The 25,073-nt window shown below is 36.8% G+C and overlaps 1 protein-coding gene across 2 annotated transcripts in view; it reads right to left on the bottom strand.

The window, feature by feature from the left end:
• Positions 1–607: 607 nt before the first annotated feature.
• Positions 608–25,073, bottom strand: part of LOC141831682 (serine/threonine protein phosphatase 2A 55 kDa regulatory subunit B beta isoform-like) — a 40,391-nt gene continuing 15,925 nt past the window's right edge. Inside the window, exons 8-14 of one of the 2 annotated variants that reach the window (XM_074719095.1) lie at positions 4,332–4,455; positions 4,083–4,206; positions 2,974–3,042; positions 2,784–2,875; positions 2,631–2,708; positions 1,316–1,383; positions 608–1,205 (exon numbers count right to left, since the gene is read on the bottom strand). In XM_074719095.1, coding sequence (XP_074575196.1) covers positions 1,069–1,205; positions 1,316–1,383; positions 2,631–2,708; positions 2,784–2,875; positions 2,974–3,042; positions 4,083–4,206; positions 4,332–4,455 — 692 coding nt within the window. In that variant the 3' untranslated portion in view covers positions 608–1,068. Of the gene's footprint in view, positions 1,206–1,315; positions 1,384–1,572; positions 1,630–2,630; positions 2,709–2,783; positions 2,876–2,973; positions 3,043–4,082; positions 4,207–4,331; positions 4,456–25,073 lie in introns of those variants that run through there. The other variant, XM_074719096.1, reaches the window with a different exon arrangement.

The following is a 25,073-nucleotide window of genomic DNA, read 5'->3' on the forward strand; positions in this document are numbered from 1 at the left end:
GATGATCAATTTTAGAGGAAAAGAAACAAGGTTTCTCAATTTTCCTCTCGTTATAAATTCATCCAAACTAACAGGAGAGGAGAGTGAGAAAAAGCAAATAAATTGTTGTTTTACTCGGAATAAAGAAGTGAAATTGGAGTCATAAAAATTAGCTTCTCTCTGGTATACTTCAAAGAAAGAAATGAAAAAGAAAACAAAAATTACCTTCATCTCAAATACCTTGCCAACCCTCTTCCTATGGGTCCTTTGCCTCCGTTGAGAGACAATTCTATAATCCAAATTTTCCCTTCCACTTTGTATATCAACACAAGCATTCTCCTTCCATCTTTCATCTATTAGACAGCATAAAATAACTCAATTAAGAAGAATAAAACTTATTCTGACGGCCAAAGTTTTAGATGACTATACATACACATTGAAGAGATCAGCGATGTGGTAGATTTTGGTATTGGAATCAACCAAATTTGCATAAGATAATCCAAGAACACTTTTTGAAAACCAAATTACAACTTACTGCACCGAAACATAAAGAAGAAGGAAACACAAACCTTCCATGCCGTTAGAACCAATAGGTATCTTGCATTTTCTCTGTTTGACTAGAACAAGATAAAGAAGGTAAAACATTGGATCAAAAAATGTTAACTTGTCATAATGGAAGGTGAAGAACAATCATAAAAGAAACTATTGCAAGCCCTAAGCTATACCCTTTACAGTGTAATTGTAGAGTTTAGCGAATAACAACCCCTCCAGAGATTAAAACTACCCCATCCCCATCCCTAGATTAGTCATACGAGAGCTAATAGTTAACAAAGATTCTGATGCTCAACAAGGTAGATAGATGTGCAATCTCTACCCAAAATAAAAGAATATGAATACAGATTCCCCATACTTAGAGCCTTAGTTGCCTTGTGGATTTCATAGTCTCTTGGGGCTCCCAAGTCGACATCACGTGAGATGAATCCACTGTCCCTTGTTGGTTGCAGCTGAAATCCACCCCAGGTCTTTACATGTAGCGACCTAAAATAAAGGTGCTGCTGCAAGGTACTTAAAAAAAAAAAAAAGTATTCTTCAGGCATAGTACATGTACAAGCTGTTTGCAGCAGCACAAGCTATCAAGTTTTCCGCTGGGTGCCAAGCTAAATGAAGTAATTTGGTTGTGGAGTCAAATGTGTTTCCATTGGCATCAACATTTAGGTTTTCTGCTCCTGTGGAAAATGGATCACAATGAGATGTTATAAATCAAAGGGTCTCTTTAAATGACATTAGCAACTACTTGGATGCCAAGCAACAGTAGATAGATTTTTGCATGACTGACCTCGTCTCATGCCACGTGTGAAGCTGCCAAGAGATCTGGAAGTTCTTGTAGGGTTTTGCATTTGGTTCCTATATATATATATGCAAAATGCAAAGCTAAGCTGAATCATCAGAAGTAATGACCAGGATAGGAGCAAGTCTTAAGAAATATGCATCTGTATTGATCGAGATGATAGATAATTTGCAGATCACCCCATCCCCTCGATAAAAGTAGCCTTTTTCTTTTAAAAAAAAAAGAACACAAAAAATGAAGGCTTGTGATACCTATGGCGAGGCAACAAGTCAGAGAAGCAGTAATGTCACAACCATAGATATCTATTTCAGAGATTTGAACAGCAGCTTCTTAGATTCAGAAGCAACAATATGTGACAGTAATGACATATCAAATAATATTAGTCGCAGATTGTGGCAATAACTCACTAAGCACCACTTGGTGTACTAGATTAAATGTCTATAGCATGATTCAAGGTCAAGAATGACTTTCTGCATGATCCATTACAGCAGTTCGTTTGTGAAGTTAATAGCAGTTTTTGTTTAGCCTGATGCAGTCTGTAATAAGGAAAAGGTATAAGGGTCATCGGACTTGAGGTTCAACTAAAGTAGAAACTTGGTTGACCTTTAGTATATGTTTCCTATAAAGGAAGAAAAAATTCAGGAAAAGAAAAGGGTAGAAGAAGAAAATTCATATAAAAAAACTATAAAATATTTTCCATCAGACTGTTGAAGGAGATGAGGGAGGAAAACCAACATTTTAAAAATTTATTAATTAAAACCATTAATCAAAAATGAATTTGAAAATAAAAAATAATTTTATATTTTAAAAGTTCAGATTTGAGGTCTATTGCATGCAAAAGTGAGTTTCCTCCTAAATCGGATAGAAACAATAAAGAAAAATACTAGAAAAAGATTTTCCTTCCTTTTACTTCCCTCTCTCCTTTTAACCAAAGGAAAGAGAAGAAAAAGTGTCACTAGAGAAATTTTTGTCACCTTATTTCCTTCCTACATTCCTTCCATCATAAAAAACACATTATCAGATTTTTTTTTTTTCCTGCCATTAATCTTTCTGGTCATTTTAAACAATACATTGACTTGTAGACACTGTTTTAAGTAACTTTCAAAGGGCTTAGTGAATGAAATACTCCCATTCTCCGTTCTCTTTTAGCTGAATGCATGTAAAAGTTTGCTGACATTTAAAATAACTCGTTCTTTTCCTCAAAAGACCAATTCAAAAAGATGACTGTAATGTGTATCAGAACCTCAATCATGATCAAGTATGTATTTGATATAGGTAATAAGTATAATGAGAAGATTGAGACCTCATTGGATTTTTACTGGCTTCCAAAATTGTAGCTTCATCACTTCCAGGAGCACAGCCAAATACACGAAAAAGATTACTGCAAATGAAGGATGCAACATTATTATTGAATCCTAGACAAGTCAGTCATCAGAAGGAACAATCAAAGCAATACCTGTAAGAACCAGTTGCCACACGAAACCCATCTCCACTAAGACAACACTCAAATTTGTCAAAAATTGAGTCATTCTCATACAAATCGCATAACTGCATGTCCATATATATAGTTGAAACAAAATTTCATCCATAAATATTACAATGAACATGATGCAATTATTCCTGTGTATTTACAAGAGACAATTCACCTTTGGCCTCAAGTATTCATGAACCTGAAAGGTATCAACTGGAGTTGAATCCATATTTATATCCCAAAGCTGTAAGAAAACAAATTCAAGGAAACAGACTTAAAAGGTTAGAGAGACACAAATGTTATATTTCTATTATAGCATTTTACTTGAACCAAATTAGAGATGGATAATTGAAATAACTGTAACAATCTAATAGATGGAATAATGAATAAAAGATAAGCAACTATATATAAAGGAAAATAACCAGAAAAGTGAATCTCAGGACATATTACAATAGCTAGAAGTATTTAACTTAGTGCCTTTATTATTCTTCACTGGGTCTTCTACTTATCATATTAGAGCAAAGGAACTGACATAGAATTTAGCCTTTTGATAGAAGGAACTTCAAGTTCCATGAAAGGTGATATATTTGGCAATGTATTACATCCTTTTTCACTTATGGAAGAACAATATCTTCATTACCAAATATTACCTTCACAAGCATAGGGGACAAGAATCATATAGTTGATCCCAATAATCAGGGATTTGATTATTTGATCATTAAAAAAGTCAATCTACACTTGTACCGACATCTTAACTTAACAGGGAGGAGAGTTTCTCTTTTATCTTTTATAAGATTTGTGTGCAGGAACTCTGCACTAGTGCTATGTCAAATTAGTTAGGATGATCAATTCTCTTATAGGCTTAAGATATAGAAAATGCATCCAATTTATTCTTAATATTCTTAGTGGGCGCCTTATAAGTCATGATTGTCGTTGTTTATGTTTCTATGCAACCGTAGGTTTATATCATTGCGCCAGAAGATAAAGATTGGAGCTCCTTTTACGAGCACCACATTGATAAAGAAATTGTTCTGATGTCCTTAGTAAAAATAGCCTAATCATGCTAAACATCAGCTACAGAAGAATATGTAATGTGGAGATTGTATACTTCAAGTTTCCTATTAGATGCCGCTCTCATGTATGATTTATCAATGAATTATGCTAATATTAAAACTGGATAGACATGGTGCTGAACCAAGGCAATCTTTTAGAAATATATTTCTTGCAGTAGAAGATTCCCCACAAAAATGAAAAGTGAAGAAACAGTTATCAGCAAGGATGAACCTTAAGAGTCATATAATCCCGACATAAGATATGTCTTCCATCCTTAGCAAATTTGACATCTGAAATTGAGGCAATAATCTCAGTGAAAAAAGACCTTGAAGCAGGTGCCTCGTGATTCTCAAACCTGCGTAGAAGAATGTCTCATCAGTTCTATACAAAGTGCATGCACTTGAGAACAATATAGACTCCTGTTATATTATTTTCTATCAAGAAATGTTAAACTTGAAAGGAGAGGCCATGTTTCCTTACAACTTAGAATGATTATCACATAGGGCCGATTGGCGCAGGTCTATAAGACGAATTGATCCCTTTGAGCTACTATATGCCAACATATTACACTGGATCGGATGGAATTCAGCAGAAGTTATAACCTCTGAAATATAATATAAGGTAGTTATTTAGGGTTACAACATAATGGGGCATCAAACAAATAGAACATAAAAGTACACACAATAATGCAAGAACCTATAAATGTGAGAGCTGTTGAAAAGACAAAAAGTTCATTGAAACATGACCAGAGAAAAAAAAAAGGATCAACAAAGGTTGATAATAATGGAAACACCATACAAATTTATGAACTGACATGACAATCAACTTGGATATTCAAAAATGGTAAGAAATTTTCAGAACCATACACAGCCATCTTTATACTCTTTAAAACATTCTAACTGCTATCGGATGGCACTTTCAAAAGTGAATCGTCTGTGCAAGTAACCAGGTTATTAAAACCATAGTAGTAAGGAGCTACTTTTGTTCAAACTGGTGATCAGATAGATGAAGTGAAATGAGATTAACATCTTGCTCAGAATGAGATATTGAATTCCACCAACAAACAGAAACATTTGTGGCTGAGTCGTTTGGACAGTCAACTGATCTAGGATCGTTCTAGTAATGGCAATGACACAGCACAACGGACAAACAAAGACATAATCCTCACCTAAAAAGTAAACTCTCCTGCAGAAAATAAAAGTGGAACTTCTATTACAAGACTCTAGATTCCTTTTAGACACTTAACTCAACATTAAATATGGAAATAAATATTCTAAATAAAAAATATATAATAATTTTAATAGGGATTATAACTAAAATGACAAAACAATCCAAATCTTTTATTTATTGTAGCTGCTTTATTATCGAATATACTTCAGTTTATTTCCTTTTATTGCTAAAACGTCACTCTAGAATATCTTCAATTTATTTTTTTTCAATTATAGTCTTTTTATGTTAATTTATTTCCTTCTTCGCATTATTAAAAAGTGTAACATCCCAAATTTCCTTATTTCGAGTCCTTAAAGTGCTTAAAAATATTTAGAAATGCCATAGAAATATTCTAGAGATTTTTAGAAATTTTTAGAGTATTTTTATGTAATTTTTGGAGGTCGTTTGGTATTTTTACCAAAAGAAACAAAATCGCGACAAAAAAGACCGAGCCGAGGCTCGAACCCAAGACCCCTAACTAAGCAACGCCTTAACTCGTTTTGGCTAACCAAGAATCCAACAAGGATATGCTTGAAAGAAAAGAGGGCGCATTATAATTATACGAGTTTAGACGTCAAGTTAGACATGAAAAGATGTTTTAGTATAAAAGGGGAAGTTAGAGAGGAAAAAAAAGAAAACCTATTTTTCTCTTCCTCTCTCTTTGGGCGGCGGAAATAGAAGAAAACCTAGGGTTTTCTTCTTTTCTCTCCGAGTTTCCTCCTTCTCCCTTCCTCCTTGTGGTGGCCGGCCAAGAGAAGGGAATTGGGGAGTCTATTCCGTAGGGTTCGGACACGCCGACAAGGGTTTTCTAAACACGCTAGAGTGTTTGGAGTCTTCAACCTTAGGATTTCGTTTGTAAGTGCAAGAACAAGGAGGTAAGTACTACTCACCTGCAGTAAGAGTTGTTCCGGTATTTTTCCTTTACCTTCGTAGCATGCTTTAAAGAATTGTGTTCACTCTATGCAAAAACTCTAAATTATATGTAAACCCTAGAATTGTATGCATGTAGAATGATAAAGTGTTCTATTAAGTCCTTTTAGAGGTTTATGAGAAGTTTATAAGCAAAGAAAGACCAAGGTCTTGATAGGATCCCAAATTCAAGAATTTGAGGATCAAAAGCACACCAAGTGTTTGAAGAAATGCCAAGGCATTTTACTATATGAGTACTAAAAGATAACAAGTATTTTACTTTGAAGAGGCTAGTACCCGACTTCCGAGGTTGTCGTAAAATAAATCCAGGTGACCAATTCCGAGGTCTTGGCCCTGGTAAGACCAAGGTCTTTACCCTCGTAGGACTGGTGGCTCGCTACCCCAGTCTCTATTAGGGAGCGCGCTTTGGTACTACGCCTGGGCCCCAAGAGAAAGTTGATTATTATTTTGAAGTATAAAGCTATAAGTATTCGAACAAATAAAGTAAGTTTTACAAAAGTTTCAAGTTCCAGCAAGTTTAGTTAAGGAAGTGTATCAATTGCAATTTCATGTTTATAAGATGAGAATTTCTAGTACTTACATGATATTGTAGCATAAACATGAAAGATCACATGTTTTAAGTTTTAAGAGTTTCAAAGCATGAAAACTATTTCAATGAGCATGAAAAGTTTCTTATCATGAGCATGCAGTTTTAGAATTTTTGTATATATGCACATCTCAGTTTTGTGAGTTAGATAGTACTTACTAAGCATCCGCTTATAGTTGCATTTCCTCTTACTGCAGACAAAGGAAAAGAAAAGCAAATTTGAAGGAAGGCGACAAGGGGATGCGTGATGGTGTGTGTGATGCCTGGACTATGGAAAGCCTTGGGAATTTGCTAAGAGCATATTAAGATGTTTTTAAATTGCTAAGAAAATTTAGAGATTTTACTTTCTATTCATTGTTAAGAAGATTTCATAAATTGTTAGTTTTGCATATGTTGGGTATCATCTAGTATTTCTGTTGCTAATGATTAAATAGATTAGTTTTGGTTAATGTTTGTTAGATATTATGATTACATGTCTTTTTAATGAATATGCATGAAATTCTAAAGTAATAAAATGAACTAATGCTTAATTAGTTTTTGAGATTGATACTTTTGACACATGAGGTATACTATTGATACATTGTATGTAGATTAGTTTTAAAGAGTGCAAGAAGTTCATTTATGATCCTTTGCATGCAAATATAGTTAGAAATGCTTTAGTTTGCTTTAGAATTATTAGTTGAGTGTTTAAATGGAGTTTAGAAGAAAGGCTGAAAGAAAGAAAATTGAACATGATAGAAAAGATTTCCGCACAAGTTAGAAAATTTTAAATTATTGCTAAATAGAGTAGCACTTTAAGTAATACAAGAAGTAAAGTAAAAGAAAGTAACCCGGCTCATAGAAAGCATGAAGGGCGGGCGTTACAGGTTGGTATCAGAGCAGTTCCCATTCTCCAGCATCACACACATCAGCATCAGCCTTGCCGTCTTCAAGTAAGAATGTATTTATACTTTCTTTTATGCTTTTCCTTTAGTGCTTATAGTATAGAGAATTATGTTTAAGGGATATGCTTATATGTGCATAGTATAAAGAATCATGCTTGAGTAAGATATGTGCATTGTATAAAGAATTCATGCTTGAGTAAGATATATTCATATATACATAGTAAGTCCATATTGATTTCATTTCTCATACATGAAATAGAGAAAAGAAATGGCAAGAATCATCCTATGGCATAGTGGTATCAAGGCTATCTCACAATTTAAAGGTTCATGGTTTAAATCTTAGCTATAACGAATAATTAAGACGTGTAAATCAAGCTCGAAATAAGAATCAAGTTCAAGAAGATAGAGAGCCTAGAACAAATGAAGTAGTACCACCACCGAACCTTTTAGAAGTAGTGGCTCAACTTCAAAGACAATTGGCAGAGCAACAACAAGTCATTGATACTATGATGGCTAATCAGCAAGCCAATTCTGCTACTGCAAACATTGCTAATGAGGTGACACCGGTTGAAGCTGAGGTCCCACCAGCTACACCAGTGGCCCCAGTAGTGACAGTAAGACAAGAAGCATACCTGATTCAGTGGCAGAAGCTGAAGCCAGAAAGCTTCGTGGGGACAAGTGAGCCATGGGATGCTCAGGTATGGTTCAAAACCCTTGAAAGCATTATGGAATTATTAAATTGGCTAGAGAACAAGAAAGTAAAGTGCGCATCCTTCTACTTAGTCGGAGACGCAAGAATGCTGTGGGAAAGAATTAAAGAAAAATGAGTAGTCAATCAAATGACTTGGACCGACTTCGAGATTGAGTTTTTCGAAGAATTCTTCCACTTGAGAGTCACTAACAAGCACTAGGATGAGTTCATGGAGTAAGTACAACGCCTCCATTGAATGCCACAAAAGAAAAGTGGTATTCAAACTTGAAGCAGAGTCTCAGTTGAGTTAGTCGGAGGACCAAAGAGAAAGACAAAAGGGTTCTTGTCTACCTTAACGGCTCAAAAGATGTAGCCAGTGGATGTCCTAGTTTTCTTGCACATTTAGTAGATGCAAACCAAAAAGAAGGGCTAAGGAAAGAAGAAGTCAGGGTTGTCTGCGACTACCCAGAGGTATTCCCAGAAGATCTACCTGGGCTACCTCCCCCACGAGAAGTTGAATTCGAAATTGAATTGGTACCTGGTACCGGTCCAATTTCCAAGGCACCCTACAGAATGTCCCCGGCAGAGCTAAAGGAATTACAAGAACAACTCCAGGAGCTTCTAGACAAAGGCTTCATCCGCCCTAGTCATTCACCCTGGGGAGCTCCTGTGTTATTTGTCAAGAAGAAAGACGGATCTATGCGGATGTGCATAGATTATAGAGCCCTGAACCAGGTAACAATCAAGAACAAGTACCCTCTTCCCAGAATTGATGATTTATTTGATCAGTTAAGAGGGGCAACAGTGTTCTCTAAGATAGACCTGCGCTCTGGGTATCATCAGTTGAAAGTGAAAGAAAGTGATATACCCAAAACAGCTTTCAGAATCAGATACGGACACTACGAGTTCGTAGTCATGCCTTTTGGTGTGACTAATGCTCCTGCGGTCTTCATGGACTTAATGAACAGAGTGTTCAGAGAATACCTTGACAAATTTGTCATCGTGTTCATCGACGACATTCTGATCTATTCAAGAACCCCAGAGGAGCATGACACGCACTTGAGAATAGTACTGCAGACCCTACAGCAAAAATAGTTTTATGCCAAATTCTCAAAGTGCGAGTTCTGGTTAGATCAGGTGGCATTTCTAGGTCACATCATTACTAGAGAAGGTATCCAAGTGGATCCTGCCAAAATAGAGGCAGTCAACAACTGGTGTAGGCCCAAGAACGCCAGTGAGATCAGAAGCTTCCTTGGTTTAGCTGGGTATTATAGAAAATTCGTGGAGGACTTTTCCAGGATAGCCTCTCCACTAACAGCCCTAACCAGAAAGAATAAGAAGTTTGAGTGGTCAGATAAGTGCGAGCACAGTTTTCTAGAGCTGAAGAAAAGACTGACTAGTGCTCCCGTTCTGACTGTTCCAGAGAGTGACAAAAGTTTTGACATCTACAGTGACGCTTCCAAGATGGGCCTTGGAGCTGTACTCATGCAAGAAGGGAAAGTTATAGCTTATGCTTCCAGACAACTCAAAGACTATGAGAAGAACTACCCCACTCATGATCTTGAGCTGGCAGCTGTGGTCTTTGCACTAAAGCTCTGGCGACATTATTTGTATGGAGTTCAGTGCAGAATCTTCACAGACCATCAGAGCTTGAAGTACTTCTTCACCCAGAAAGACCTAAACATGAGACAGCGTAGGTGGCTAGAGTTGGTCAAAGATTATGACTGTGAAATCCTTTACCACCCAGGTAAAGCTAACAAAGTGGCAGATGCACTAAGCAGAAAATCCAGTGCAACCCTGATGTCCTTGTCATCATTAGCACTGCCACTGCAGAAGGAATTGTCTGATTTTGGAGTTGAAATTATTTATGGGCAACTCTCTGCATTGACCTTAGAGTCAACCCTGCTTGAGGATATACAGAGAAAGCAAAGTGAAGATCCAGATATCCAGAAGATCAAGCAAGGGATACAAAAAGAAGACAATTCAGAGTTTCGAGTATCAGACAGTGGAATCCTTTATCAGGGGAACCGCCTTTGTGTCCCCAATGATGAGGAACTGAGAAAGAAGATTTTAGAAGAAGCCCATAGTACGCCTTACTCCATGCATCCTGGTTCCACCAAGATGTATCAGGACGTGAAACAGAGATTCTGGTGGTCTGGACTCAAAAGAGACGTTGCTAAGTATGTCAGTACCTGCCTGACGTGCCAGAGAGTCAAAGCAGAGCACCAGAGACCAGGAGGAGTCCTACAGCCCCTCCCAATACCAGAGTGGAAATGGGAGGAAATATCCATGGACTTTATTACAGGTCTTCCAAGAACCACCAATGGATATGATGCAATATGGGTGATAGTGGACAGATTGACCAAGTCTGCCCATTTTCTAGCTATCAAGGTGTCCCACTCTATAGAGCAGTTGGCACAGCTATATGTTAAGGAAATAATCAGACTTCATGGAGTTCCGAAGTCTATTGTTTCTGATAGAGATGGGCGCTTCACCTCTCATTTCTGGGAGTGTGTTCAAAATGCATTAGGCACCAAACTCAAGTTCAGCACAGCCTTCCATCCTCAGACTGATGGACAGACGGAACGAGTAAATCAGATTTTAGAAGATATGCTCAGGGCTTGTGCACTAGATTTCAAGGGAAGTTGGTGCAAGTATCTGTGCTTAGCTGAATTCGCCTACAACAATAGCTATCAAGCCACTATCAAGATGGCACCTTACGAAGCGCTATATGGCAGGAAGTGCAGATCACCCATCTGCTGGCAAGAAGCGGGTGAAAAGAAAGAAATGGAAGTAGAGCTGGGCATTCAGACTGAGATGATAGATGAGACCACTCAGGCTATCCAGAAGATCAGACAGAGAATTGAGACTGCCCAGAGTAGACAAAAAAGTTATGCTGACACACGCCGTAGGCCACTTGAATTCCAAGTAGGGGATTCAGTCTTCCTCAAAGTCGCTCCTATGAAGGGAGTGATGAGATTTGGCAAAAAGGGCAAGCTAAGTCCTCGCTACGTAGGACCCTATCTGATTACAGAGAGGATTGGGAAGGTAGCTTACAAGCTGGACTTACCACAAGACATGTCAGCAATACACAATGTATTTCATGTCTCCATGCTAAAGAAGTGCCTCCACGACCCTAGCCAAGTGATTCAACCTCAGACAGTACAGATTCAGGAAGATCTTAGCTACGAGAGCAGACCTACACAGATAGTGGACAGAGCAGTTAAGAGACTGAGAAATAAAGAAGTGCCACTAGTGAAGGTCATCTGGCAGAACCAGAAACACGAGGAAGTTACTTGGGAGCGTGAGGACAGTATGAGACAGAAATATCCAGAATTGTTCTAAGTTCGAGGACGAACTTTTTATAAGGTATGGGGGATTGTAACATCCCAAATTTCCTTATTTCGAGTCCTTAAAGTGCTTAAAAATATTTAGAAATGTCATAGAAATATTCTAGAGATTTTTAGAAATTTTTAGAGTATTTTTATGTAATTTTTGGAGGTCGTTTGGTATTTTTACCAAAAGAAACAAAATCGCGACAAAAAGAGGCCGAGCCGAGGCTCGAACCCAAGACCCCTAACTAAGCAACGCCTTAACTCGTTTTGGCTAACCAAGAATCCAACAGGGATATGCTTGAAAAAAAAGAGGAAGCGCATTATAATTATACGAGTTTAGACGTCAAGTTAGACATGAAAATATGTTTTAGTATAAAAGGGGAAGTTAGAGAGGAAAAAAAAGAAAACCTATTTTTCTCTTCCTCTCCTCTTGGGCGGCGGAAATAGAAGAAAACCTAGGGTTTTCTTCTTTTCGAAAAACGAGTTTCCTCCTTCTCCCTTCCTCCTTGTGGTGGCCGGCCAAGAGAAGGGAATTGGGGAGTCTATTCCGTAGGGTTCGGACACGCCGACAAGGGTTTTCTAAACACGCTAGAGTGTTTGGAGTCTTCAACCTTAGGATTTCGTTTGTAAGTGCAAGAACAAGGAGGTAAGTACTACTCACCTGCAGTAAGAGTTGTTCCGGTATTTTTCCTTTGCTTCGTAGCATGCTTTAAAGAATTGTGTTCACTCTATGCAAAAACTCTAAATTATATGTAAACTCTAGAATTGTATGCATGTAGAATGATAAAGTGTTCTATTAAGTCCTTTTAGAGGTTTATGAGAAGTTTATAAGCAAAGAAAGACCAAGGTCTTGATAGGATCCCAAATTCAAGAATTTGAGGATCAAAAGCACACCAAGTGTTTGAAGAAATGCCAAGGCATTTTACTATATGAGTACTAAAAGATAACAAGTATTTTACTTTGAAGAGGCTAGTACCCGACTTCCGAGGTTGTCGTAAAATAAATCCAGGTGACCAATTCCGAGGTCTTGGCCCTGGTAAGACCAAGGTCTTTACCCTCGTAGGACTGGTGGCTCGCTACCCCAGTCTCTATTAGGGAGCGCGCTTTGGTACTACGCCTGGGCCCCAAGAGAAAGTTGATTATTATTTTGAAGTATAAAGCTATAAGTATTCGAACAAATAAAGTAAGTTTTACAAAAGTTTCAAGTTCCAGCAAGTTTAGTTAAGGAAGTGTATCAATTGCAATTTCATGTTTATAAGATGAGAATTTCTAGTACTTACATGATATTGTAGCATAAACATGAAAGATCACATGTTTTAAGTTTTAAGAGTTTCAAAGCATGAAAACTATTTCAATGAGCATGAAAAGTTTCTTATCATGAGCATGCAGTTTTAGAATTTTTGTATATATGCACATCTCAGTTTTGTGAGTTAGATAGTACTTACTAAGCATCCGCTTATAGTTGCATTTCCTCTTACTGCAGACAAAGGAAAAGGAAAGCAAATTTGAAGGAAGGCGACAAGGGGATGCGTGATGGTGTGTGTGATGCCTGGACTATGGAAAGCCTTGGGAATTTGCTAAGAGCATATTAAGATGTTTTTAAATTGCTAAGAAAATTTAGAGATTTTACTTTCTATTCATTGTTAAGAAGATTTCATAAATTGTTAGTTTTGCATATGTTGGGTATCATCTAGTATTTCTGTTGCTAATGATTAAATAGATTAGTTTTGGTTAATGTTTGTTAGATATTATGATTCCATGTCTTTTCAATAAATATGCATGAAATTCTAAAGTAATAAAATGAACTAATGCTTAATTAGTTTTTGAGATTGATACTTTTGGCACATGAGGTATACTATTGATACATTGTATGTAGATTAGTTTTAAAGAGTGCAAGAAGTTCATTTATGATCCTTTGCATGCAAATATAGTTAGAAATGCTTTAGTTTGCTTTAGAATTATTAGTTGAGTGTTTAAATGGAGTTTAGAAGAAAGGCTGAAAGAAAGAAAATTGAACATGATAGAAAAGATTTCCGCACAAGTTAGAAAATTTTAAATTATTGCTAAATAGAGTAGCACTTTAAGTAATACAAGAAGTAAAGTAAAAGAAAGTAACCCGGCTCATAGAAAGCATGAAGGGCGGGCGTTACAGTGACGTCGAGCCTGACCGACACCTCCGAACACATCGTCTGTCCCATGCAACGTCTCCGGACAGTGTCAGGACCGAAACTGATTGTGTCAGTGTCAATCCCTGAGCAGAATGAAATGTTTCATTCGTATCAGGCAAAACAACTTGAAATTTGAATCCATGTGGTGGTTGTTGTATTAGGTCAATTTGTAAATTGAAAGATATGGAGAAGTTCAAGCATTCATTTTCATATGTTGATTTTGTTATAGGTTTTATGGATTCGTTCATCATTATTGCCTTTGCTCCATATGATTTTAACAAAGGCATAGGCATTATTCTCATCAAATAAAAAATATATTTCCTTACTCATTGGAAAGGACAACAAAAAAGAATATTTAAAAATCAATGTACAAAAGAGAAACAAAGTTCATCAATTTATTTCTCATTGGAAGGAATGTCCAAAGAAATAAAGAAACATTGCTAGACAGGGTTACCAAAGTAATTATACCCTATGTTTAGAAATAACAACTAGAAGAGAAGTTGACATCTCACCAGGAGTTAAGTTCTCCTCAATAGGGGAGATAATGTAAAGAAGGATATAAATTAGCATAAAATATAAGCAATAATTGAAGAAAATAAATCAAATATAATTCAAATTTACAAAAAGAAATATTCAAAATAAATTAAAGATTTGATTTGCTTGTCATTTGGAAATTAGTATTTTCTAATTAGCAATAAATAGGAAATGAATTATAATCCCTATTAAAATTATCATATTTTCTTATTTAGAATATTTATTTCCACATTTTCTGTTAGGTCGGGTCTATAAAAGAAATCCAAGGTCTTATATTTTAATCACCTTGAATTAATAGAATTTCCACTTTCCTTCTCTATGAGAGTTTACTCCTCCGGTGAGGATCATGTCTTTGTTCATCCACTATGCTATGTTGGCAACTTTGTTCTCTCCGAAAGTGGAAATATTAAGGGTTGACCCAAAAGAGTTAAGAAGTTATTATAAGAAATCTTCAATCGCGAACCAAGGTGGTTCAATTCACCAAATTTAGGTGACAGAGAGAAACCCAAAGACGACAAATTAGATAAGCTTACAAGAAGTACATAGAAAAGGTAGAGAGGTCAGAATTTAATCTCAAGGCAGTCCACTGAACCATCCAAATATGGATTTGAGAAGGTGCTAAAAAGAAATTAAAAATGGAGAGCAAAATTGAGCCAAGGTGCAGAGTTTATTAAAACTTTGTAGGGAATATAAAGATATGTTTTCTTAGTCTCTAAAAGATACAACAAGGATTCTCAAGGAGATGGCCAAACTTCAGTTGCACAACCAAGGTGGTACGCATTCTATTCATCAAAAGGCATGATAACTTACAAAGAGGAAGGAGGCTATTGATAAGGCATGAAGAGATTGCTTAAAGTTAACTTCATTAAAGCGACAAATTTCAAACTTGGTTTAACAACGTGGTGATGGTTAAGAAACTCAATGGGAAGTGGAAAAAGTGCAAAGGCTTTACATATTTGAATGACGTTTATCCAATGGAACATTTCTCATTGTCTTTAATTGCACAATGGTCAATACTACAATGGGATATAAGAAGTTAAGCTTTTTAAATGCCTTTTCTAGATATAACTAATTCTGCATGGCAAACGACAGACAAGCTTCATATTTCCTTATGATGATAGAGTGTATAAATGATATAACTAATGCCTTTTTAAATGCTTTTTAAATGTCTTTATGGCTTAAAAATGCATGAGTTACTTATTGTAAAATAATATGGAATCTTATTTTATTACAAGAAATAAATCCCTATTTATACACGAATATAGGAACCTATTCTAGAAGAATTATTCTATATAAAAAAATATTTATCCCTAAATATTCTGACACTCCCCCTCAAGCTGGAGAATATAAATCATATGTACCCAGCTTGTTACATATGTAGTCAATTCGAGGACCTATCAGTGACTTGATGAATATATCTGCTAGTTGATCATGTGAGTTAACAAAACTAGTAGATATTTCACCAGATATGATTTTTTCTCTGACAAAGTGACAGTCGACTTCAATATGATTTATCCTCTCATAAAAAACTAGATTCGAGGCGATATGCATGGCGGCTTGATTGTCACATATAAGTGGCATTTGTGTAACCTCTCCAAATCTTAGCTCTTGAAACAAATGTTTGAGTCATATAAGCTCTTGACTGGCTATGACCATAGCTCGATATTCTGCCTCTGCACTGAATCTTGCCACAACATTCTACTTTTTGCTTTTCCAAGAAATAAGGTTATCTCCGACAAATATACAAAAACTAGAAGTACATTTCCTATCAAAGAGACCTGCCCAATATGCATCAGAATAGCCTATGACTCGAGTATGTTCTTTGTCTCCATACAACAAACCCTTTCCTGGAGCGCCTCTGATATATCGGATAATACGTGTCACAGCATCTCAATGTTCCTTCCATAGAGAGTTGAGCAATTGATTTACTACACTTACTGCAAAATAGATATCCGGATGAGTAACAGTAAGGTAGCTTAGTCTCCTACTAATCGTCTGTATCGTTCAAGATCTGGAAGAGGCTCCCCCTGAATTGGCATGAGTTTGACATTAGGATCCATAGGAGTGTCGACTGTCTTTGAGTTTAACATGCTTGTTTCTTCTAAAATATCCATTGCATACTTCCTTTGGGATATGATAATCCCATCTTTGGACTGTACTACTTTTATCCCCAAAATAATATTTGAGTTTGCCGATATCTTTTGTCTGAAAATATTTGAAAAGATGCTGTTTCACCTGTGAAATTCCGAGATTATCACTACCTGTGATAACAATATCATCAACATAAACTACTAAGTAGATGCAACTAGTAGATGAGTGACGGTAAAAGACAGAATGGTCAGCCTCACTCCAAGTCATGTCAAACTGTTGAATTGCAGTACTAAATCTACCGAACCATGCTCTGGGAGACTGCTTGAGGCCATATAAAGATTTCCGCAGGCGACATACAAGACCAGAAGACTCCCCCTTAGCAACAAAACACGGAGGTTGCTCCATATAGACTTCCTCGAGCAAGTTACCATGTAAAAAAGTATTTTAGATGTCCAACTAATAAAGAGACCAATGTCGAATCACAGCAATGGATAGGAATATGCACACGGAGGACATCTTAGCAACAGGAGAAAAAGTGTCCCCGTAATCCAATCCGAAAATCTAAGTATAGCCTTTAGCAACGAGGCGAGCCTTAAGTTGGGCAACTTTTCAATCTGGACCAACTTTTACTGTATATACCCATCGACAACCGACAACTGACTTCCCTGGTGGTAGAGGAACGAGATCCCAAATCTCACTGCTCTATAAGGCACACATTTCATCGGGCATAGCCTGTTTCCATCCTGGATGGGTAAAGACATCACCTGCAGTCTTCGGAAGAGAAACAGACGACAAGGAGGAAAGACAAGAAAAATAGAAAGGAGAAATACGATGATAACTCAAAAAAACATAATGAGGAGAAGGATTACGAGTGGAACGCATACCTTTCCGAAGTACAATGGGAATATCAGACTCAGGAGATGGGACCGGAGGACTAGGCGAAAGACTTGGCTCCAAAGATGTGTCCATGGCAGCGTCAGTGATGGGCGGCGGCAAGGCTGGATGAGGACAACGCTGATAAACCTGCAATGGAGGAGATGTCTCTGGAGGTGACAGAGATTCCTCCGGAGAATAAAAGATAGCCGTTGGCCATGAGACTCACATCCGAAGCCAGATATGAAGTACTGACGGAAAGTAGAAGAATAACATTTGTACCCTTTCTCATCCTCCCCGTACTCCGATCCTGTAAGGAAACAGAAGATTAGTAAACGAGATGACACAATCAAGAGACCGAGTAAGCTGACTAATCGATAATAAATTAAAAGGAGCACCGGGAACATAAAGAACATTATGGATAGAAAGAGACGAAGAAGGATAAACAATACCAACACCGTGGACTGAGTTTGAGAACCATTTGTCATGGTGACAAAAGGTAAATAACCAGAAGTAGAGAGAAGTTTTAACTTATCAAGAAAAAAGAAATTTATTACTAGTGATATGATCGATGGCCCCGAAATCAAGAACCCAAGGACTCGAAGAGTGAGAAATACCAACAAAGGAATTATCAGTGAGTGCAACGGCAGCAGGAGAATCAGAAATCTTTCGATCCTCATACCATTTCAGAAAGTCGTCATAGGAAGGCGGTGGGGTCGGATCTGGTGGCAACTGTGAAGTGGAAGCTGAAGGAGCAACAAAACTCTGGACGATCTGTGCAGCACGTGGAGGTCGGCCATGTAGACTAACATTTATCAATCGTGTGTCCTGGTCGATGGCAATGATCATACCAAGGGCGTCCTTTGCCACCCTTACGAGTTGGAGGTTTGTTGTTGTTTCGAGAGACCAAAGCTGATGAGTCAACATGACTGGAAGGAGGCACCGTCAAGACTTTGGCAGGGACACGAAGGAGAGTCGCCCAGGTAGTGTCCATGGTAGCCTCTGTGAGGCTACCCAAGATCTTATCACGAACATGAGAATAATCTGTGGGCAAACCATATAAAGCCAGAGACAATTTCTTTCGATTTTCAATCTCTGCAACAGGAGTGGTTGCAGGTGGAAGCAGTTCATTGAAGTCACAAAGAAGACTAGACATCGAACCCAGATAAGTTGACATAGGATCCTTAATCTAATGGGCACTGAGAATGGTCATGAGATCTTCACAAACTTGATAGAGTCGCCGAGAGGTATTTGTAAAAAGTTGTTGAGTCTGTATCCAAACAGCTTTGCAGGTCTTGTGAGTGCGAAAGACGTCCCGAAGAGATGGAATGGATGGTGGTTCGAATAATACAACACAACTGAACATCAACTTTTTTCCATAGAAGACGATCAGCAACTTGAATATCTTCTTCGATTTGGGTGAGATGTGTCTCATAACTCTGTCCAACAAGCCAAAGTTCAATGTGAGAGCTCCAAGAGGAATAATTCTTACCATCCAATAGCTCGGAAGAGAGCGATGCAGTGATGTGGTTGGTAAAAATTGAGATATCCGGCTTCGAAGTGCTAAAGGCAACCATGCAGAGACACCGGTGAGGAATTACACAGAAATAGCAGAGGGCGACAGCGGCGTAGCCAAGGGCTCTGTCTTCCTCAGTCGGACAGCAGGATGAGACTACCAGCCTTTTTTTTTTGCCCTGGCTTCTTCCCTTTCACGCGGCGCAGCTAGGGAGAAGCTGAAGAAGAGAGCGGCGAACAGGAAGCTGAGGCCAACGGCGAACAGGAAGAGAGCGGCGAACAGGAAAAATCAGAGGAGCGGCGGTGAGCAGAAAAGAGAGCAGGCAATCGCACGCACTTCTTCCTTGGCTGGTCAAGCTCGCCTCAGAGGAAGGCCAATCAAGCAGCGACGCACTTCTTCCTTGCTGTTAGGTCTTGATACCGGGGGGTTCCTGTACTGTGTCGACGATGCCTTCGATGCCCGATCCGGACTCCGTGCCCTATCCGGTTGAAGTCGACGCGGAGCGGCAGAGAGATGCGAAGCGAAGCGGCAGAGAGATGCAAAGCGAAGCGGCAGAGAGATGCGTACCATGTGTTTGACGATGTCGGCTAGGAACAGGAACGCGCCGGTGACGATGCCCACAACGACGAAAGGCGGCGGAAGCGGCGAACAGAGGCTCTAGGCTTCGAAGAAGAGCGATCCGAACTTCCTCGTCGTGTTCGGTTTAGAGACTCGCGCGAGGAAGGCGCGTGGCAGCGGCGAGCAGAGAGAAGGAAGAAGTTTCTTGGATGCGTGCGATGAGGAAGTCTGGTTTAGAGAAGCACGCGAGGAAGGCGCATGACGGCGATGAACAGAGAGAGAAGGAAGAGGATCGTGGCTAGGGTTTGGCGGCGGATAAACCTAATCTCGCTCTGATACCATATAAAATAATATGAAATCTTATTTTACTACAAGAAATAAACCCCTATTTATACACAAATATAGGGGCCTATTCTAGAAGAATTATTCTATACAAAAAAAAATATTTATTCCTAAAAGAATATTTATCCCTAAATATTCTAACACTTATAAATGTTGGTGAATAAGTTATTTGGAAAATTAAGCCGAAGAAAGATATGGTATATAGATGATATAGTGGTGAAAAGTAGAACCGAATGTTCCAATGATATGGTCTTTGGTGTCAGAGAATCTAGAAAGAGGTTGCATTCACTAAAATATACCTTTAATATTGAGTCAAGGAAATTCTTACAATTTATGACGCATTAGAGAGGATAGATGTAAACCAATAGAAGATGAGAATTGTAATGGAAATAAGATCCCTTGGGAATAAGGCCAAGATGCAAAACATTGAATAGTCACATATTAGTGTTAACTAGATTTTCAAGAAAGTTGACCAGATATACACCATATATCAATGTTTTTAAAGCCAAGCAATTCAACTAGGGAGCTACAGAGCAAGCAATTTTGAAGAATTAAAAGGTATTTTGAGTAGACTCCTGAAGATCACTCAACCTATTGAGGATTAGTTGATTTCTTATTTGACATTGTCCAAGTATGCTCTAAATGTTTTACACTTAAAGGAACAAAACAGAGTGGAATGATCAGCATACTACATAAATCATGCCATGAAAGGGGCTGAACTAAGGTATACACCAATAGAAAAGCTGCTTTATCCTCGAATTAGTTGATAGGAAACTATGGCATAGTTCCAAATGCATATAATAATATGAAATTATCAAATTAACTCATACAACAAGTACTTCATGGACCTAATGCATCAGGAAGGATGCTTTGTTGGGTTATCAAGTTGACTGAGTTTGATTGGTGCTGATGAGGAGGTCAGCTATGAAGGCGTGAGTCTTAATGAATTTTATTATAAAAATGATTGGTCTAATGGAAGAATTTGAACAGAGGCAGATTAGGCACTGTCTATAGATGAGTCAACCACCACTAGTAGAAGAGTTAGACTAGTTTTGGTACAAGAGGCAAAAGATTCTAGTTTAAAGTAACAATAATGAGGCTGAATGAGGCTATGATAAATTGGCCTAACCATAGCATTAGAAATGATGGCAGATAGAATACATATGTTCAATGATTCTAAACTGGTAGTCAAGAATGCGCTAAGGGTGCTCAACAGTCAAGATTAAGGAAACCACTATAGTAGTATAACTTAGAAAGGGTACAGACACTGAAGGATCAATTTCATTTAACATATATGAGGTCAGATAATGCAAATATTGATGCTCTTTCCAAGATGATAACAATAACATCTAGAGAAAACATGCTGAATATTAGCATAGAAATAACATCTACCCAAAGTACTTGTGGGATCGTGAAAAGGTAGAGAAATGTCTCTGTTAGATAGTTGAGATTTGTGCATACCTGTAGAAGGAAGAGGTGGTAAAAGAAAAGAGTTGGGCTTATTGCATCTGAGCTGACAACATCTTCTGATCAATGACATCTTATACAAGAGGTAAAATTCTATATCATACTTGAGGTACTTGCATCTGAGGAGGCTTTGTTAGTTGTGAGAGAGGGTCATGAAGGAAAATACGGAAATTACATCTAGAAATGACCTTTTAAGTTATAAAAGCAAGATATTGTCCACCTGCCTATATATTAAGGTAAATGAGTTGGTTAAAAATGTGAAATTCTGCACAGATTTGACAAGATCATCCAATAGCCAATGATGAAGCTATCTCCTCTTGACTGTGTTTGCCAATTTACCAATTAGGTACTGGAATTTGGGACCATTTCCAGAAGGAAAAGACATGAAGATTTTGGTTGTTGAAGTTAATCATTTTCCTAAGTGGGTAGAAGTAAAAGTGGTCAAATGTATCCCAGAAATATAAATAGGATTTCTTATTGAAAGACATAACAACCTGCTTCGAGCTACTCAGAAATTTAGTTAACTGATAATAGGAATCAACTTATAAGTGTCAAGTAAAATCTTGTTCAAAGTTCAAACTATGGCAATCGATTGCAGTTCACCTCCATAGTGCAACCACAGACTATTAGTTTAATAGAGGTCACCAATAGGATATTGTTAGTATTTTCCCTCTTGAAAATAAGGGAATAGGACTTTCTAATTCAGATTTGTCTTTTATGGTCCACAGGCTCACCTCTTTCCCCCTGATAGGTAAGGAATTTCTTAATTCAGGTTTCCCTTTTGTGCCCATTAGGAGATAGATGACTAAGCAGTTGGGTGGTGGTAAAGCATATGCCTTACCCATCCTAAAGGGGGCATGAAGTAAACAAGAACACAATACCTAGTCCTTATCTTCCCAAGCTTGGCCTCAGCTATAATTGAAGGTTTGGGTAAAGCTCTTCCCAATTGATTTCCTCCTCTTCAGACTTGATCATATGGAAACATGAATGGGTCATGATTGTTCCATCAAAAGAGAAAACCTCGACCACAACAAGTGGCAGTTTGGTCGACTAAACTTAATTCAGCTTAGGTAAGGTTCAAGGCAAGACAAAGGGTAACTCAAACCAGGATTTCAATAAATCAGTCATGACAAAGGCATAGTAAAGTCACATAGGTCAACTTAAAGTTCTCAGGGCTGCACATGCAAATTATTCTCGTTTACAGTAGAACTAATTTGAGAGCAGACATATATTAAATGTGATTTACCAGTCAGTTACCAGAAATTTTCCCTGTTACATACCTTCTGTTACCACCTTCATAGATGGTTCTTGGAGTTTAAGAGCCCAATGGAAACATTCTCTATCCAAACATTCACACTATAAATAATTGTCTCTAGCAAATTTGAATTATTGCTCAACTCAGAAATAGGGCTGAGTATTCGGTTAAAACCGAACCGAATTAACCGAAAACCGAATAAACTGATTTTTTTTAACTAACCGAATTGACCGAATTTTTCAATAAAAACCGAACAAACCGAACCGATATTTTATCAGTTAATTCGGTTTTCAACCGAATTAACCGAAAATTTTATGTGAAGTAGATAAAAAAATTCTTTTAAAATAAGTACATAAAAAATATTTATTATGCAAGAAAAGATCTTTTTAGAATTTATCATTTATGAAAAATATATTTAAAAATTCATATATATTTATGATATGAAAACTGTTATGTTCAACACCATAAGTTTCCACGTTCTACATTAATTTACTGCTTGGAGATAAGGATCTAGAATCTGGATGATGGTGTAGGGTATTGAAAGGGACCGACACTGTCTAAAGCAGAATGTACTCCAAGAAATTTTCTAAGGTCACCATTAACCTTGTTGCACCCATATGTGTGTTGATTAGCAGTGACAGATTCTGAATGAGTTTCTTGTCTTCCAGCCACTCCATGCTGATGAAGCACAACCATAGCTTGAGGATTTAAAGTAATAATTTTCTACCCATCTTCTCTCTGCTTCATGTCCAGCCGGAGAATTGGAATTATTGATTTTATAGGCATCCACCTGATTATCGAAGGTATCTCAGGCCTTAATGTTTTAATATCTAACCTGTCATAAAGAAGGAAAAAAATAAACTCTGATAAAAAAAAATCAAAATTGTGCAAACTACTCAAAATCAGAACAAAAAACGGTATAAACTATTGAAGTAAATTAACATATATTTAAGATTGAAACTTCAGAACACTTAGGCTATTACTTAGCTATTCAGCTAGCCTTTTAAGTTTTAAGTTTAACCATTAAAGAAGTTTTTGTTTTAATCATTGAGAAAATTCTATTTGCAACTTGAACATTGTATTTTAGCACTGATTAAAAAGGAAAGAAAATAAATGAACAAAATAATTTTCCGACATCTTCCGTTATGAATGGGCCCAAAGATGTTTTGGAATTTATTAATTTCATTGCTAACACAACTATTTCCTTGATAATAGAAGTTTATTTCTTCCCTACATTTGACACAAGCAAATAATAACCAAAATAGCACAAAATATGCCAAAAATTTTAAGATGACAATAAATGTAGGGACAAAAGTCATTCATTGATATATCAACCAACACAATATAGCCATATGAAAATAAATCAGCTAAGATAACCAACACAATAAAGCTGCAAACAAACTGACCTAATGCTTTTACTTTCAACATTTCAACCACTACAAGTTCAAAATTAAGAACTACAAATTTTACCAAATGTCAATTCAAAATTTAAATAAGTTTTTGCACATAATACAATTAAAATTCCTAATACAACACAAGTAGATGAATAATTGGCAACACAAATAGATGAATAATTGGGAACACCACAATATTGATTCTTACATGACGTGGTAACATGTGAATTTTTGTTTTGTCCTTGAAACTTTGACTCCTTGTGATATACTTGTTGTCCCTAAATGATCAAAAAATAAAAGTTTGAGAAGTAGGGAAAGAAACTATTCCAATTTCTAAATAACAAAAGTAAATTTAAATAAAATATAATATTTAAAACATACCATTGATTATGATCTCATTCATCTATGCATTGGTGTTGTCGAAGAAGACGAATCTATTATAATTTTTGAGAATTCTAACAAATAAATAAAGTTAAATACTCGATAAATTTATAATTATAAATAAAAATATATTTATAATTATAAATAAAAATCTAATTATATATTTTTTTAAAAAGTAAAAACTTACCAATTTCAAGTTTTTCCATATCTTCTAAAATTTCTTCAATGTTGATTGGTTTCAAACTTAACCGAAGCCAATCTTGAGTACAAATAAGACTTTCTACCACCTTAGGAGTTAATGAACTTCTAAAACAATCAAGTACCCGACCACCAGTACTGAAAACAGATTCTGAAGCAACAGTTGATATTGGAATAGCTAATACATCACGAGCAATTTGAGCAAGTAAAGGAAATCTGTGACAATTTTGCTTCCACCATCCCAAAATATCAAAAGTTTCACAATACTCTTCAACTATTTCATTAAGATACTTGTCTAATTCTGACATATTGCATCACCAAAAGCTTGTGCCTTTTGTTTAATATACTTCACAAATATTGATTGTCTTTTCAAATCCATTTGACTCATATTTTTTGAAGCATTGTCATTGTCAATTGATTCTGAAATTGATGAAACTCTTGAAGTATTACATTAAGAGGCTCCATTTTTTCCTTATAATTCTTATACAAAGCAAATAAAATGTCCTTTATTATCTTTCCTACTCTTGCACCCTTCTCATCTCCATATAATTCAATTAACATAAATTCTACAAAATCCAATTTATGTCTTGGATCAAGCACCATCGCAATATAAAACAATTTATTCATCTTTTTGGGATCTCCCCAATATTTGTCAAATTTATTTTTCATTCTAATTCCCATAGAATACATATCAAGATCATCACTTTCTTGCCACTCTTTCAAGATGGTATGAATAGAACTAATCTCGTGTGCAAAAGTATTGGATGTAACATACAAAGATCTCTAAAACTTTTAATGTTAGCTGATGTG

This window comes from Curcuma longa, chromosome 7 (genome assembly GCF_044706935.1).
Source record: "Curcuma longa cultivar G26 ecotype Majalengka, Jawa Barat chromosome 7, ITB_CL_G26_1.1, whole genome shotgun sequence".
NCBI lineage: Eukaryota > Viridiplantae > Streptophyta > Magnoliopsida > Zingiberales > Zingiberaceae > Curcuma > Curcuma longa.